The sequence below is a fragment of the Martes martes genome, assembly GCF_963455335.1.
Source record: "Martes martes genome assembly, chromosome: 5".
Classification (NCBI taxonomy): domain Eukaryota; kingdom Metazoa; phylum Chordata; class Mammalia; order Carnivora; family Mustelidae; genus Martes; species Martes martes.
In genome coordinates, this window is record NC_137892.1 from 12791495 (window position 1) to 12808969 (window position 17475).

Below are 17475 nucleotides of genomic sequence, written 5' to 3' on the forward strand. Positions count from 1 at the left end.
AATATCCTGACTATGAGCCTCACTTATCCTCACCATCAGTATTTGGAGAAGACATTTCCTCAGTGTTGGTGTTAAAAGTTCAAGAACACAGTTAGATATTGATGTATTGGGCCAGGAAGGAAAGAAAATAATTTGCTAAATATAAAGTAAATCAAATTTGAGGAGGAAAGGCCCCTTTTTTAAAAAAAAAAGATTTTATTTATTTATTTGACAGACAGAGATCACAAGCAGGCAGAGAGGCAGGCAGAGAGAGAGAGGAAGGGAAGCAGGCCCCCCGCCGAGCAGAGAGCCCAATGTGGGGCTCGATCCCAGGACCCTGTGATCATGACCTGAGCCGAAAGCAGAGGCTTTAACCCACTGAGCCACCCAGGCACCCCGGAAAGGCCCTTTTTGGAGATGAGTTCAGATGCAGAGATTTCTGGATAATATTCACAAATGATTAAATTTGGATGTAATGATTACTTCATAGCGTAGATTGTAAATCAAGCAAAATCTAATTTCAGTGTCCCATGTGTTCTCTTCTAGTTCCCTAGCATCCAGCTTTCTCAATATTCCATTTTTTTAAACTGGTCAATGAAAACAGAATATGCTAAAATAATTCTCCTTGGAGTTATTGATTCACTAACTTCCCCTTGAAAGGGATGTTTGTATTTTAAAGTTAAAAGCAGGAACATAGGTGGAGCCTGGGTGGCTCAGTGGGTTAAGCCTCTGCCTTTGGCTCAGGTCATGATCTCAGGGTCCTGGAATTGAGACCCACATCTGGCTCTCTGCTCAGTGGGGAGCCTTCTCCCCCCCCCGCCCCCCCCGCCTGCCTCTCTGCCTACTTGTGATCTCTCTCTCTGTCAAATAAATAAATAAAATCTTAAAAAGAAAAAAAAAGCAGGAACATAAAATCCTTAACATTAGTAGGAGCCTAATTGGAATTCCATGTCATTATTACTGAATATAAATGGACACTAAATTCTGCTGTACACAAAGTAATTTTTTTATCAGGCAGAACTCAAACAATGTCAGGTCATAGGTGATGTACAAATATTTGTTGGCTGAATTAATGTATCATCTTATATTCTGTCATTAAAACAATAGACATTAAATGAATCTTAAAAACGTGTTTTGGCCAAGGTGTTGAGATCATGGGTGATTTTTCTAAACTTCCTGCCTTTTTTTTTTCCCAAAATTTTTTTTTTAACTTAAGACATTACAAATTCACAAAGGAAATCTAAATACCAAAAAATCAACAGTTTACATTCTATTTCTTTATCAAGTAATAAAACTGAAAATCAACAATGAAGTACCTAAAAATGCACATGTGTCTAGACATTAAGTAATATAATAAGTAAACCTTATTTTATTTTATTTATATATATATATATATATATATATATATTTAGTAAACCTTATTTTAAGGAAAGAAACATAAAGCAAATATCCTAAAACTCTAATAAAATGATAGTGAAAGCCACAGAAGATAATTTTCAAGATATAGATAGAGGGAAATGTGAAGAAAATGAGTTGTTTTCATAAGAAAACACAAATGATTGGCAATGACAAAGTAAGCATATATCTCTGCTTGGGACAAAAAAAAAAAAAAGGAAACAAAGAAAGTTATAGGCAGAAATGAATGTGAGAACCAAATATTAGAAAAGAGTAATATTGGCAAGATGGGCAAAAATCAGGCAGGAATATTCAAGTAAAAAGAAAAAGGGAACAAATCTAACATCAAAACCAATTTCAGCGTAAGTATTACAGAGATTAAAAAAAAAAAAAACAAGTACTATGAAGAGTTACATAATAAATCTGATGACTTAAAATCTGACAAAAACAAAATGCAAAAGTTGTCACTTGAATATCATCCATACCTCAAAATATTCTAGCCAACATGTTTCCGTATAACGTCTTACCAAACTTCATTGACAAATATATCCTCTTATGAAAGGTGTTTCAGAAATAGAAAAACAGAAAATGTCAGATCCACTTAATGAGATTAGAAGACTCTTTGGCCCAAAATTAAATAAGTGGGAGAAAAGAATTGCAAGTTCAATTTACTCATGAAAATAGACACAGTAATCCTCAATATGAATTAACTAATTCTAAAAGTTCAGTAAAAACAACACACACATGGCAACTGAGTGGGTTTTATCCCTGAAATTAAAAGATAAGTCATCAACAACAACAAAAAAAACCCATTGCCATGATTTGCCACCTTAGAGGGCTAAGAGAAAAATTACAAGGTTATCTTAATAGTTTCAAAAAAAATGTATTTGATGATATCTAGTCCCATTAACAATAAAAATTAAACAATAAAACTTATTATAAGATGAAATTTCCTTATTGTGATAAGATCAATATACCAAAAACATACAGCAAACTTAATGGAACAATTCAGGAAAAAAAAAAAAAATCTAAGATTATTCACAAGGACACCCAAAAATATTGATAGCTTAAACATAATAATGACATAAAACAAGAAAAAAGGTATTAGTTGTATGATGAGAAAGGAGAGAAAAAATTTTATAGAAAATATGTTAACTATATAGAAAGTCCAATAAAATTAACAAAGTATTAAAAGAAACGAGGTCAACAAGGGTGGTAGATACACAATAATCTTACAAAACTTAGTAACATTTCAACAATAGTAGTCTAGAAAATAAAAGAATGACTGTTATAAGTGACTTCTAGGAATCAACCTAACAATGTAAAACAAAAATTATCACCCTACTAAAATACATGGGGGGAGACTTGAATAAATGCCATTAAATAATTGTTTTTATTGAATAATGTATTTGTGTATATATAGCATTTTTCCTTCAAAATAATCTGTATAGTCAGAGTAATCCCAATCAAAATTAAGCTTGTACTTTTGATAAAATAAAAAAATTCAGTTTTAAATAAATGTGGGAAGGGAAAGTCCTCAAAAAGCTAAATTAGTTTTGAAACAAAGAACAAAGAAGCATGTCCTGGAAACTGTTAACAGGCAATGTCAATGTCCATTCCACGCTCTTTCTTGTCAGAGAGGAAAGCAACAGCTAGCTAATTTTCTCTGACTCACTTGCAGTCAATATTCAGGCTGCAAATTAGGTGCTGTCTAAAGTACCCAGAGGACTTTTGTGGCTTTTCCTCTGACAGTCAGGCTCAGAGTGTAAGGGCCTGGTTGGCCAGAGGGAGTCATTTTGTGTTTATGTAGTGAACTTAGATTGACCCCGCCCCTCCCAGAGGAATTTACTTGCAAAGCCTAGATACAAGGGCAGCTCAGGCCAGGTGAAGACATCCAATCAGTGGGGCGCACATATATCTACTAGGGTAAATTGAAATTCAATTGGCCACCCATGTGTTACCTAGCAGTTTTTCCTGTGTGTGGCAGACCTAGCATGACTGTGCAGTTTTCTCTGTGTATTGCAATCTCATTGACCACCTGTGTATAGCCCAGCTAAACCTCTATAAAAGTTAGTCTGTGAGGCTGGGAGGGGTCGCCTCTTTGCGAGAGATGGCCCTGACTGGTCAATTTGATTCTCAATGCTTGGCACGAAATAAAGCTTTTCTTGACCTTCACTTTGTATCTGTCTCGCTCCTTTGATTATGGACCCTAACATCAGAGGTGGGAAGTTTTTCTGCATCAGCATTCTGTTTTCCATTCTCCAACCTTGCAGACATTGCTGGTGGTGAATTCTTGAATGTGGAGTCACTCAAAAAGCCTCCTGGGCAGCAGTAGCTTCCTAGATCAATTCTGTAGGGTGAAGATATCTTTACAATAGCCCAGCCTCAAACCTGCACCCTCAGCAATTCCAGTGATTTTGTAAGCACATAATTCTTTATATTGAAACCATCTTACTTAAAAAAAAAAAAAAAATCTGCCATGGTTTATATCTCCTGTGCCAAGCCTCTGTGATGTCGTAGAGGATGACAACACACCAGATACCAAATGATGCTGTAAAGTCATAATAATAAAAACAGTATGCTGCTAGTAAAGACAAACAAGAAATAAGTCAATATACAGGAATTGAGTACAAAGAAACAGATCTATTTACATATATCTATATGTAAAAACTTGATATATAATAAAGAAGTAACCATAAATCAATGGGAAAAGAGTGTATTTTTAATTGATGAAGTTGTAAAGTCTGACTCACTATTTGGAGAGAGGGGGAAAAAAGGAAACCCCCTACTTCATGCTATATTCAATGGGGAATAAAAATCTAAATAAGAAAGTCAGTCACAAAAAATTTAGAGAAATATCTTTGTCACATAACAGTAGAAGAAAATGTAGGAGCCTTCACAAGAGGATGGAGACCCAAAAAAGTGACCAGAGAAGAAAGCTTTCATACCTTTTAGACAAAGAAACAATAAATTTGTGAAGAATTGACAAGGCAGAGGGGTTTGCACTAGAGGTGGTAAATGGTGAATTAACAAGGTTTGTTTATGCAGTCTTCTCAACCCTAAATTCCCTGTCTCTGGTAATGAGGATGTCTCCTCTCCTTCTGGTACAGGAAGAACACCCTTTATGTGGGAGATTTATCATGTGTTTTCAGGGAGAGGGATGAGGGGCTAGGGAGATCAGAGTGACCTTTCTGCTTCTGCCATTTCTCAAACTCCTTCAGTGTAAGATATTCAGTACAACAAGGCACCATATTTAGGGGTAGTGGATCCTGAAATCCATCAATGGATATATGGAGAGAAGAATTTATGCATTCTACATGTAATGTGTATACAAGCTGTAGGTTTCTAGAAGAAGGAACATTCCTCATTATTCATTTAGTGTTGAATCCCATAGATGAGCAGGAGTTAGAACACTGCATTGCATCCCCTCAGTCCCCTTTGAGAACAACTAGAAGGTCCTGGGAACAGCATGAACTCACTTTCAACTTGGAAAGGAGTCCTATAGAAGACCTCCTTAAGTAAATAGAGAAGGCCAGTGAGCTTTGGAATCTTGCTTGTTTCATGTCTAGTGATTTAAATTACCTTTTCTTATGATGAAACTACAATCTTTTAACCTAAATTTCAAAACTTGCAAAAATTGGAATAACAATGTCTCCTTTATAGTATAATTAGGAGGATTAAGGCCAACTACATAACATGCTTGGCACCCTTCAATAGATTCATAAATGTCATTTCCCTTCCCCATTAATTCCACTGGACTGGAATGTCTGAGAATAAAATCTGGAGAGTCTTTGGTACAAGTCTTGTGGCTCTTTTGTTGTTTGGCTGACCCCGCAGGGGTACTGGTTAATGGTTAAGTCTGGAGACAGTGAAATATTTTATCGTAGTAAAGGAAAGTGACTTGTGATGTAGAGTGAGTGTCTATATCTTATCAGTTCTGTTTCCTCCATCTGGTATACTTGTTGAGGATCTGATGGCCAAGGAGGAAACTGGTAATTTCCCAACTCAGTATCACCTCACATAAAACCCATTCCTGCTTTCCCTGCTTCTGTGTCTCCTCTATCTCCTTATAAGTACAGTATATTCCAAGATTCTCTAACAATGGAGAGCTCTCTGGGAGATACCAGGAGTAACTTTAAATTTCATTTGGGGAAATAATCTTAGCCTTCTCTTATAGCACATCTGTGATCCAAATGACAAACATCAAGATGAATCATTGGATTCACTGATGAATATGGATGCTAAGATTCTCAACAAGATCCTAGCAAACAGGATCCAACAGCACATTAAAAAGATTATCCACAATGACCAGGTGAGAGTCATCCCTGGGTTACAAGGATGGTTCAGTATTCGCAAATCAATCAATATGACAGAACAAATCAATAAGAGAAGAGAGAAGAACCACATGGTCCTCTCAATTGATGCAGAAAAAACATTTGACAAAATCCAGCATCCGTTCCTGATTAAAACACTTCAAAATATAGGGGTAGAGGGAACATTCCTGAACTTCATCAAATCTATCTATGAAAGACCCACAGCAAATATCATCCTCAATGGGAAAAAGCTTGCAGCCTTCCCTTTGAGATCAGGAACACGACAAGGATGCCCACTCTCACCACTCTAGTTCAACATAGGATTAGAAGTCCTAGCAACAGCAATCAGACAACAAAGAGAAATAAAATGTATCCAAATTGTCAAGGAAGAAGTCAAACTCTCTCTCTTCGCAGATGACATGATTCTTTATATGGAAAACCCCAAAGACTCCATCCCCAAACTACTAGAACTCATACAGCAATTCAGTAATGTGGCAGGATACAAAGTCAATGCACTAACAATGAAAATACAGAAAGGGAAATTAGAGAATTGATTCCATTTACTATAGCACCAAGAACCATAAGATACCTTGGAATAAACCTAACCAAAGAGGTTAAAGATCTGTACTCGAGGAACTACAGAACACTCATGAAAGAAAATGAAGAAGACACAAAAAGATGGAAGACCATTCCATGCTCTTGGATAGAAGAATAAACATTGTTAAAATGTCTATACTGCCTAGAGCAATCTATACTTTTAATGCCATTCCAATCAAAATTCCACCAGTATTTTTCAAAGAGCTGGAGCAAATAATCGTAAAATTTGTATGGAATCAGAAGAGACCCCGAATTGCTAAGGAAATGTTGAAAAAAAAAAAAAAAACGAAAACTGGCAGCATCATGTTACCTGATTTCAAGCTTTACTACAAAGCTGTGATCACCAAGACAGCATGGTACTGGCATAAAAACAGACACATAGACCAGTGGAACAGAGTAGAGAGCCCAGATATGGACCCTCAACTCTATGGTCAAATAATCTTTGACAAAACAGGAAAAAATATCCAGTGGAAAAAAGACAGTCTCTTCAATAAATGGTGCTGGGAAAACTGGACAGCTATATGTAGAAGAATGAAACTCGACCATTCCCTTACACCGTACACAAAAATAAACTCAAAATGGATAAAAGACCTCAATGTGAGACAGGAATCCATCAGAATCCTCGAGGAGAACATAGGCAGTAACATCTTTGATATCAGCCACAGCAACTTCTTTCAAGATATGTCTCCAAAGGCGATGGAAACAAAAGCAAAAATGAACTTTTGGGACTTCATCAAGATCAAAAGCTTCTGCACAGCAAAGGAAACAGTCAACAAAACAAAGAGGCAACCCACGTAATGGGAGAAGATATTTGCAAATGACAGTACAGACAAAAGGTTGATATCCAGGATCTATAAAGAACTCCTCAAACTCAACACGCACAAAACAGACAATCATATTAAAAAATGGGCAGAAGATATGAACAGACACTTCTTCAATGAAGACATACAAATGGCTACCAGACACATGAAAAAATGTTCATCATCACTAGCCATCAGGGAGATTCAAATTAAAACCATATTGAGATACCACCTTCCACCAGTTAGAATGGCCAAAATTAGCAAGACAGGAAACAACGTGTGTTGGAGAGGATGTGGGGAAAGGGGAACCCTCTTACACTGTTGGTGGGAATGCAAGTTGGTGCAGCCAATTTGGAAAACAGTGTGGAGATTCCTCAAGAAATTAAAAATAGAGCTTCCCTAGGACCCTGCAATTGCACTCCTGGGTATTTACCCCAAAGATTCAGATGTAGTGAAAAGAAGGGCCATCTGTACCCCAATGTTTATAGCAGCAATGGCCACGATCGCCAAACTGTGGAAAGAACCAAGATGCCATTCAATGGACGGATGGATAAGGAAGATGTGGTCCATAGACACTAAGGAGTATTTTGCCTCCATCAGAAAGGATGAATACCCAACTTTTGTAGCAACATGGATGGGACTGGAAGAGATGATGCTGAGTGAAATAAGTCAAGCAGAGAGAGTCAATTATCATATGGTTTTGCTTATTTGTGGAGCATAACAAATAACATGGAGGACATGGGGAGATGGAGAGGAGAAGGGAGTTGAGGGAAATTGGAAGGGGAGATGAACCATGAGAGACTATAGACTCTGAAAATCAACCTGAAGGTTTTGAAGGGGCAGGGGTTGGGAGGTTGGGGGAACAAGGTGGTGGGTATTAGGGAGGGCACATATTGCATGGAGTACTGGGTGTGGTGCAAAAACAATGAATACTGTTACACTGAAAAGAAATTCTAAAAAAGGATGAATTATTGGAAATGTGTTTACTTTTACTGAACCTTTTTTTTTAATTAACATATAATGTATTATTTGTTTCAGGGTACAGATCTGTGAATCATCAGTCTTCAACAATTCACAGCACTCACCATAGCACATACCCTCCCCAGTGTCCATCACCCAGCTACCCTATCCCTGTGCCCACCCATCCCCCAGCAGCCCTCAGTTTGTTTCCTGAGGTTAAGAGTCTCTTATGACTTGTCTCCCTCCCCAGTCCCATCTTGTTTCATTTTCCCCTCCCTTCCCCCCATGACCCCTCACCTTCCCTCTCAAATTCCTCATATCAGAGAGATCATATGGTAATTGTCATTCTCTAATTGACTTATTTTGCTTAGCATGATACCCTCTAGTTCCACCCATGTCATTGCAAATGGCAAGATTTTATTTCTTTTGATGGCTGCATAGTATTCCATAGTATTCCATTGCATGTGTGTGTATGTTTGTGTGTGTGTGTATATATATATACACCATATGTGTGTTTCTGTATATATATATACACCACATCTTCCATATATATATATATATATCACATATATATGTTATATATATATATATATATATATATATATATATATATATATATATCACATCTTCCCTATCCATTCTTCTGTTGATGGACATCTAGTTTCTTTCCATAGTTTGGCTATTGTTGAACATTTTTTTTTTTCATTTTGGTTGTTCTTGCCACATCTCAGCTCTTTACAATCTATTGCTTGCTATATTTTAAGTCTCTTAACTTGTCCATTTTTGTCTGCCATTCCATCTAATGCACAGAGGACAGACATTTCTCTCTAAAATATGAGCCACATTACATCTTTCCCCAATTCACAAATATCCACTGAATCACAAGTTCCTTTGTGCCTTTGAAGACTGCATCATCAACCAAACCTCATTTCCATCTCCTTTTTTCCTATTGGCTCTATTCTTGAACAATATGCTTGGAGCCACCAGATATTTCAAACTCTTATACATTTTCACATATTGTCCCTTCAGTTTGGAAAGTCTTTTCTGAATTTCGTTGGTTTGTTAAACAGTCCAGCACAATCCATACAACAATTCCTCAAACATGACCTTCCTTTAAGCCATTCTGGATCACAATTGCACTCATTTTTTCCTCTTGTTTCTACACCACATTCTTTACACTTCTACCTAAAATACATTAAGTTCTTCTTTTTTTTTTTTTTTTGCCCTTCAAAGATTTTATTTGTTTATTTATTTGAGAGAAGAGAAATAGAGAAAGCATGGCAAAGGGCAGAGGGAGAGGGATAGGAAGAGGGAAAGAATCCCAAGTAGACTCTGTGATGAGCATGGAGTCCAACCCTGGACTCAATCTTGGGGCCCTAAGATCAGGACCTGAGCCAAAGAAACCAAGAGTTGGACACTTACCTGACTGAGCCAACCAGGCATCCTGTGCCTTGCTCTTTAATCTTACTACATCTTTCAAAGAACAGAAGTTTCAAATTTTGCTCATCTCAATTATCTATTTTTTTTTTGGGTGATGGGCATCAACATATTAACTTCTGCCCTATTTGAAAAAGAGGCTATTGTGGTACAGTGGAAATGACATGTGACATCAGAAATTTTACCCCCATACTCGGTTTATAGTATATTACATATTATATTAAGTTATCATGCCATAAACCCTGAAAAAAAGGGGAAGACAGAAATTACACTGTAACTTCAACACTTAATAGAAAAAAGAGCTTGGTAAGTTTTTATTTTCTCTTAACTTTGTAATTTTTCTCAAGCTACAACACAGCAATTAAGTGCAGTGTTTCTTGAAGGGGCTTTTTATTATTATTATTATTTTATGTATTTTTATTTTATTATTAATTAATTAATTAATTAATTTTATTTTTTAAATCAACATTCACTGAAGTCTCTTTTCAGTTTAATTTTTTCCTTAATGCCAAGAGTGTTCAGATGGGTTTTCCAAAATTATTGATTAACCATAAAGAGAGGAAAGCATTTTCCATAAAAATACATGTTTGAATTCAACTCTTTTTTTTTTTAAAGATTTTTATTTATTTATTTATTTGACAGACAGAGATCACAAGTGGGCAGAGAGTCAGGCAGAGAGAGAGGAAGGGAGGCAGGCTTCCCACTGTGCAGGAGCCTAATGTGGGTCTTGATCTCCACCTGGAGATCCCCGGACCCTGGGATCATGATCATCATGAAGGCAGAAGCTTTAACCCACTGAGCCATGCAGGTGCCCCTGAATTCAACTCTTTAAGCAAAATTATGTTTCCCTCCATCTCCAAGGAAGACATACAGATAGATAGCCAACAGGTACATGAAAACATACTCAACATTAATAATTATGAGGGAAATGAAAATTGAAACCACAATGAGTTATTATTTCACACCTTTTAGGAGGGCTGCCATCCTAAAATTTAAAAATAAAAAAATAATAAAATAATAATAAAAATAATTTTAAAATAATAATAAAAATAATAATGAAATAAAAAATTAAAAAATGGGTGTTGGCAATGGTATGAAGGAATTAAAATTCTTGTGCACTGTTGGTAGAAATGCAAATGGTACAGGTACTATGGAAAACGTCATGAAGCCTCAAAAATTAAAAATAGAATAACCATATAAACTAACAATCCCGCTCCTAAGTATATATCCAAAGGATCAAGATCAAGATCTTAAAGACCAACCCACATGTCCATGTTCACTATAGCATTATTTACTAATAGCCAAGATGTGGAAACAAACCAAATGTCTTTCCAGAGTTCAATGGATAAAGAAAATATTGCATAAACATACGGTGGAATGTTAGTCAACCATAAAAAAGAAGGAAATACTACCATTTGCAACTACATGAGTGACCCTTATGGATATTATGCTTAAATGAGATAATCTAATAACTGGGGAACAAATACTGAATTGCCTCACTTATATATGAATTTGAATATAATCAACTCTTAGAAGCAGAAAATGGAGTGGTAGCTACCAGGGACTAGGGAGCTGTTGCCCAATGTATACAAAGATTTTTATGTCACATGAATAGTCTCCAAAGATCTGCTATATAACATAGTGCCTATAATTTAGAACACTGTGCACTTCAAAATACATTAAAAGGATAGATTTCATGTTGAGTGTTCTTATCACACACACACACACACACACACAAACACAAGGAAATTGCAAGTAATGGATATGTTTAGTACCTTGATTGTGGTGATTATATCACAGGAGTTCACATATGTCTAAACTTAACAAATGTATACTTTAACTATGAGTAATTTTTTGTGTGCCAATTATATCTTAATAAAACTTAGAGGGAAAACAACAACAAAACAATTAACAACAACAACAACAAAAAAGATAACCAGCTCTGGGTTGTGGAACGGCCAAGTAATGAACCAACTCATTTCATTAACCTCATGTACTCTTGTCCTTTTTGTCCCACTACACTCCATGCTCAGACCCTTCTCAGGGTCTTTACATATGATCTTTTGTCTGGAAGCTAATTCCACAGATCTTTGCCTAACCTGCTCACTCTTAATTATACAGGTCTTTCTGCAGAAGTCAGGTCTCCATAATATCATACCCTTCCTTCTGCTTTATTTTGTAGTACTTATGACCAACTGAATTACATGATTTATATAACATTTTGCAACTCCTTCATCCTGCTAGAATAAGTTCCATGAGGTGGAATTTTTCCATCTTGTTCTCAATCATATCTACAGTGCATTGAACGAGGTTCCTTGAGAACCACATAATTCCTATGAGTGGTTCATTGAAACAAAATATATAGTTCAAGAACCTGAAAACAAGCTCAACTTCAGAGCACTATAAGTAGTTAAATAACAGCTAATACTGATTAATCGCCTACCATATTCTTGCTAACATAAATACATTGTTTCATTTTAGCTTCACAAAATCAAGGATCTGGAAATATTCATATTCTTACTTAGGGCATGGGAATATGGAATCAGAGAAACCAAGAAATGTATCCAGTGCTACAGGAAAAGCAGGTTGAGACTTCCCAAGTGAGCTTTTAATGGAAACTATCCATTTCCCTTTTATCTAATTGTATGAGCTCCAAGCAATGCTGCTAACCTGCCTTCCAAAGTTCACCAATAGTTTACTCAAAGAATAAAAGTACACTAATTCAAAGGGATACATGCCCCCCCCCTGTTTATTGCAGCACTATTTACAACAATCAAACTATGGAAGCAGCCCAGTACTCATCAACTAATGAATGGATAAAGAAGATGTGGTATGTATGTACAATGGAATATTACTCAGCCGTAAAAAAGAGTGAATTCTTGCCATTTACAACAACATGAATGGAGCTAAAGAATATAATGCTAAGCAAAATAAGTCAGTCAGAGCAAAAAAATAACATATGATTTCACTCATATGTGGAATTTAAGAAACAAAACAAATGAGCAAAGGTAAAAAATATATAAATAAATAAGAGAGACGAATCAAGAAACAGATTCTGAATTCATGTTCTTAATAAGAGAACAAACTGATGGTTACCAGAGGGGAAGTGGGTGAGGGGATGGGTTAAACAGGTGATGAGGATTAAAGAAAGCACTTGTCATGAGCAAAGGGTGATGTATGGGAATGCTGAATTACAATATTTTACACATGAAACTAATATAACACCGTATGTTAACTAACTGAAACTAAAATAAAAACTTTTAAAAAATCCAAACAATATCAATATATTCCAGTTAATTAATAGCTGCCTAAAGTCCTTTTAAACTCTAGGATTTTTTTTCCCCTCTTGTTTATCTTCCTTGGAATTTTTCTGTTGAACAAATGTTCTGGATTTTTCTGGTTGCATTTACGTGCTATTGTTTCAAATATGGTTCAAATAAAAATTTCAAACTGTTTCAAATATTCTTGTAAGTCATGATTGATTCTATCTAGATACTTGATCAAGTTCAGTGTTGAGTTGGGGGAGAAGAATATTCCATAGGTGTTTGTGGACTTTCCTCAGAAGACACATTATTTTTCCCCTACTTTATTAAGATATAACTGACAAATAAAATAGTTTTATAATATAAAAAAAATTACTGGGGACCAATCAAATAATGATAATAATAATAAGGTTCACCAAAGAAAAGAGTGCTTTGGACAGAAATTATTCATATTTTACATACTGGGAATAAAATATCTCTATCACCCATCAATAAACATATCCAACTATGCAACTCACATTTATTTATTTATTTACTCACTTATTGATTGATTCTACAATTATAGTACATGAGAGTAATAGGAACAACCATGTCATATAATAGTTGTGGAAAAATAATGAGACAATCTTGTGAAATTCTTAACATTATGTGTTCAGAGAGAAAGCCTGAAATAATCATCACTTGTTATTATCAATGAAAGTTGAATATTGTGTTCAGCCCTGTGAATTCTTTGAGTGTCACTGAATTTGACTGCTGTAAAGTGTGTGGAAAATGCTGGACCCTGGAGGTCTCATTCACAGATACCCACAGTGAGATCTCCTAAGTCAATGTCCTCTTCTTTCCTCTTTGTATCTGTATAGATTTTAAAATAGAACTGAAAATGATATCATACTGTATGTTAACTAATAAAATTTAATTTAAACAAATTAAATTTAAATAAATAAAATATATTTTAAATAAATAAAATATACTTTATTTATTTTAAATATATTTAAATAAAATTTAAATTTAAAACTTAAATAAAAACTTAAAAAACAAATAAAACCAAAACCCATCAAATGGACTTCTCCAGAAAGTCAGGCCTAGAATTTTAAGCAGAGAGCAATGGCTAAAGAGCAGAATGAGAAGGAGGTCTTTGCAAGTGAAAATGTGACCAAACCAAAACATTTCCATCTCTCTGAGTCTAAATGGCTTCACTACAGCATGGTTGAATTGAAGCAACATCCTCCTACTGCTTTAATACTTATAAAGTAAAAGTCCATGACTGTTTCCAAAGACTGTCATCTCTATCAGAATATGGTAGCAGATGTATGTCAGAAAATTTAACTTAATCAATTCAAAAAGGGATATAATTAAAAATGGAAAGTTCCTTTAAGTCTCAGTACTACAAAGCAGATCATTTTGACCTCTACTTCCCTCAAATAAGAACTATATAGGCTTTTTTGTAATAGCAAAAAACCACTTATAGAGAACTTTCTTTCCATAGAGCATAAGCACAAGTTTCAGGGATGCTCAAGTTTTAAAGTATTGTCATTGTAATCGAAGGATCCATAATCTAAAAGACTTGTATATAAGTAATCATGACACTAGGTAGAATGTGGCTAGTGTCATAAATGCATATAAACCATTTATAACTCATAAAAATGTGAAAGAATAATTTCTGGTAAAGATCAGGAAGATGTCACATTAGGCCAGGGCATTGCAGAATGAATATTTTGACAAGTAAAAATGGTTGGAAAAGTACTCAGGAGTAAGAGTTTTGATAGCCAGTGCACACAGGCTTGAAATCAAAAGATGAACCAGTGGTCAAATTGATAAGGGTATAAAGTCCATGCAACATACTTATGGTAGAAAGGGCAGAAAAAAATATATTTAACCAAATTAATTTTACTTTATTTAAATCCCTGCTTTGTGTTAAGTTCTAGGGAGATATAGGGACTGCAAAAATATATTCAAGACATCTGTTATCCTTGAGAGATTCTCTACTAAACTGAAATAATTGATCAGAGGCTCATTGCTAAGCCATGCAGTGAAGGCAATGCCCCAAGTGAAAAGAAAACAAGAAGGAAGGAGTTATTGTTATTATTATTTTATTTTATTTCATTTGTCAGGGAGTTATTAAAACACAATGTATAAGACCTTAAATTCCAAAATAAGTGGTCTACACTTCATATGTTAAGTAGTGGGAAATGGATGTACCCTGAAACACAGGAGTAATGTGAATAGAGCTCTGTCATGAGCAGATGAATCTAGTTGTGTTAAAGAACATAAATGAATAGCCAAAAGTATACTAAAAGGTGTTCAACATCACTAATCATCAGGGAAATGCACATCAAAACCTCAATTAAATATCACCTGGTGCCTGTCAGATGGCTATCACCAAGAAGAGAAGTGGTATGAAGTGTTGGCAAAGATGTAAAGAAAAGGGAAACATTTTACTATTGGTAGAAATATAAATTGATCTAGGCACCATGGAAAACCATTTTTAAATTAAGAACGGAACTACCATATGATCCAACAATCCCACTTCTGGATATACAGCCAAAGAAAATGAATACAAGATATCAAAGAGATATCTGCACTACCATGTTTATTGCAAAATTACTCACAATAGCCAAGATATGGAAACAATCTAAGGGTCTGTCAATGGATGAATGAATAAAGAAGATGTTGCAAATAGATGATAGATAGAGCAGATAGATGATAGATTGATAGATAGATAATAGAAAGATAGATACAGATGATGGATAGAATAGGTCCGTACATACTATTCAGCCATGAGAAAAAAGAAATCCTGCCATTTATGACAACACGGCATGGCATGAACTTGAGGGTATTATGCTAAGTGAAATAAGTCAGACAGAGAAAGACAAATATCACTTCTATGTCGATTTTAAAAAGGTGAACTCTTAGGAACAGAGAGTAGAATGGTGGTTATCAGGGCTGGAGGTGGAGAAATTAGAAAGCTATTGTTTAAGGGTACAAACTTGCAACTACTAGATAGTTAAGTCTTGGAGATCTAATGCACAAAGTAGTGACTATAATCAACAACACTGTATTATAAATTTCAAACTTGCTGAGGAACTAGATCTTAATTATTCCAATTACAAAAAAGAAGTGATAATTTATGTGATGTGATGGATGTGTTTGGCTAATACTATGGTAGTAATCATATTGCAATATATAAATATATCAAATCAACAAGCTGTGCACTTTAAGCATATACTGTTATATGTCAATTATATCTTGCTTTTAAAAATCTTGTCTTATTATGTAACATAATATAATAAGATTGGAAGGAGTTAAGGTAAGTAGGTGGAAGAGTGGGGTGCTATAAAAACAGTCCTTTAAGATTAAGCAAGCTGTAAGAAGAATAATGTCTGTTATCCATATCTATTCTACAACTTCAAAAGCATTCAAGGTACACCTGGGTGGCTCAGTCAGTTAAGTGTCTTCCTTTGGCTCAGGTCATGATCTTCCTGGGATCAAGCTCTAAATTGGACTTCCTGCTCAGGAGGGAGCCTGCTTTTCCCTCTCTCTCTACCTGCCACTCCTCCTGCTTGTGCACTCTCTCTCTCTCTCTCTGTGTGTCAAATACATAAATAGATAAATAAATACATAAAATACTTTTTAAAAAGTATTAGAAGGTGAAGAAGGCTAAAAATCACCAAGAGAAGGCACTAGTTAATTCAAAAGCATTTGAGTACATTATTTTGCATCCATAATTTTCAAGAACCTGACTGTTTGTTCTCATCCAGACCCCATGAAGTTGAAGAATGGGAAGATAAACTGTATACCCAGATGAGGATAAAAAGGTATAGAAAAATTCAAGTGATTACAGACTAGGGTTTCTGGATAAAATGCAAAATGCACAGTTAAATTTGAATTTCATTTAAACAGCAATTTTTTTAGTATAAGTATGACAGTGCAATAATGTTCCAAAATTGCATAAGGCATATTTACACTTAAAAAAAATGTTTATCTGAAATTAAAATCTAACTTAAAAACCTGTATTTTTATTTTCTAAAACTGGCAACCTACCGTGGTTCCAAAGAAAGTAAAAGGGCTGAGTAAACTGAGGTGGTGATGGGACACTGTGTGTTCTTAAAAATGCTGTCATCAGATTCAAACCTCTTAAAACATCACTGTGTCACTGTTCCAAATGCATACACCCAGTCTACCTCTCCCTGTTTTTCCAAAAAGGACCCCTGCCCAGCTTCAGACTCACCTGAATTCTCTCAGGAGATAATTCCCCATTCTCTCACTGTGACTCTGCTTTTCAGCTCCTGAGTTTCACTCCACTTTTGGCAATGATGGGCACAATATGAGACAGGATGTTGCATCTGACCACTGGCTTGTGCTCCTACTAACCATGAGCTGCCAAGGGATGGGCATGGTAGAGAAGGCAGGAAACATTCTGAAGGGGAGGGGAAAAGAAAGTCACATGGAAAAAAAAAGAGAGAGAGAGAATAAATCTAACAGTCTGGGTTCACTTTGCTTTCAAGGAAACTCCAGGATTGGAGAATCAGAAGAGACAGGGACTTTCTGATTCTTCATAAATCTTTGATCTCCAGAATACCAATATTTTGTCCTTTCCCAAACACACAAAAAGAAATCCTCTTGTAGAGAAACTTTAAAAAAAAAAAGTTAGAAATAAAATGTGTTTTTCCCCCAGGTTATAAACATTAAATCAAGTGTAAATGTCTCTCCTAAAACGTCTGATACTTCAAA

At 35.3% G+C, this 17475-nt stretch overlaps 1 protein-coding gene across 1 annotated transcript in view; it reads right to left on the reverse strand.

The window, feature by feature from the left end:
• The window catches only part of GCSAML (germinal center associated signaling and motility like), a gene marked incomplete at both ends in the record, with an annotated part of 62538 nt that extends 45537 nt beyond the window's left edge, over nucleotides 1–17001 (reverse strand). The window contains one exon of the mRNA XM_080803258.1: nucleotides 16973–17001. Within this exon, the coding sequence (XP_080659384.1) occupies nucleotides 16973–17001 (29 nt within the window). The remainder of the gene's footprint in view (nucleotides 1–16972) is intronic.
• Nucleotides 17002–17475: the final 474 nt, after the last annotated feature.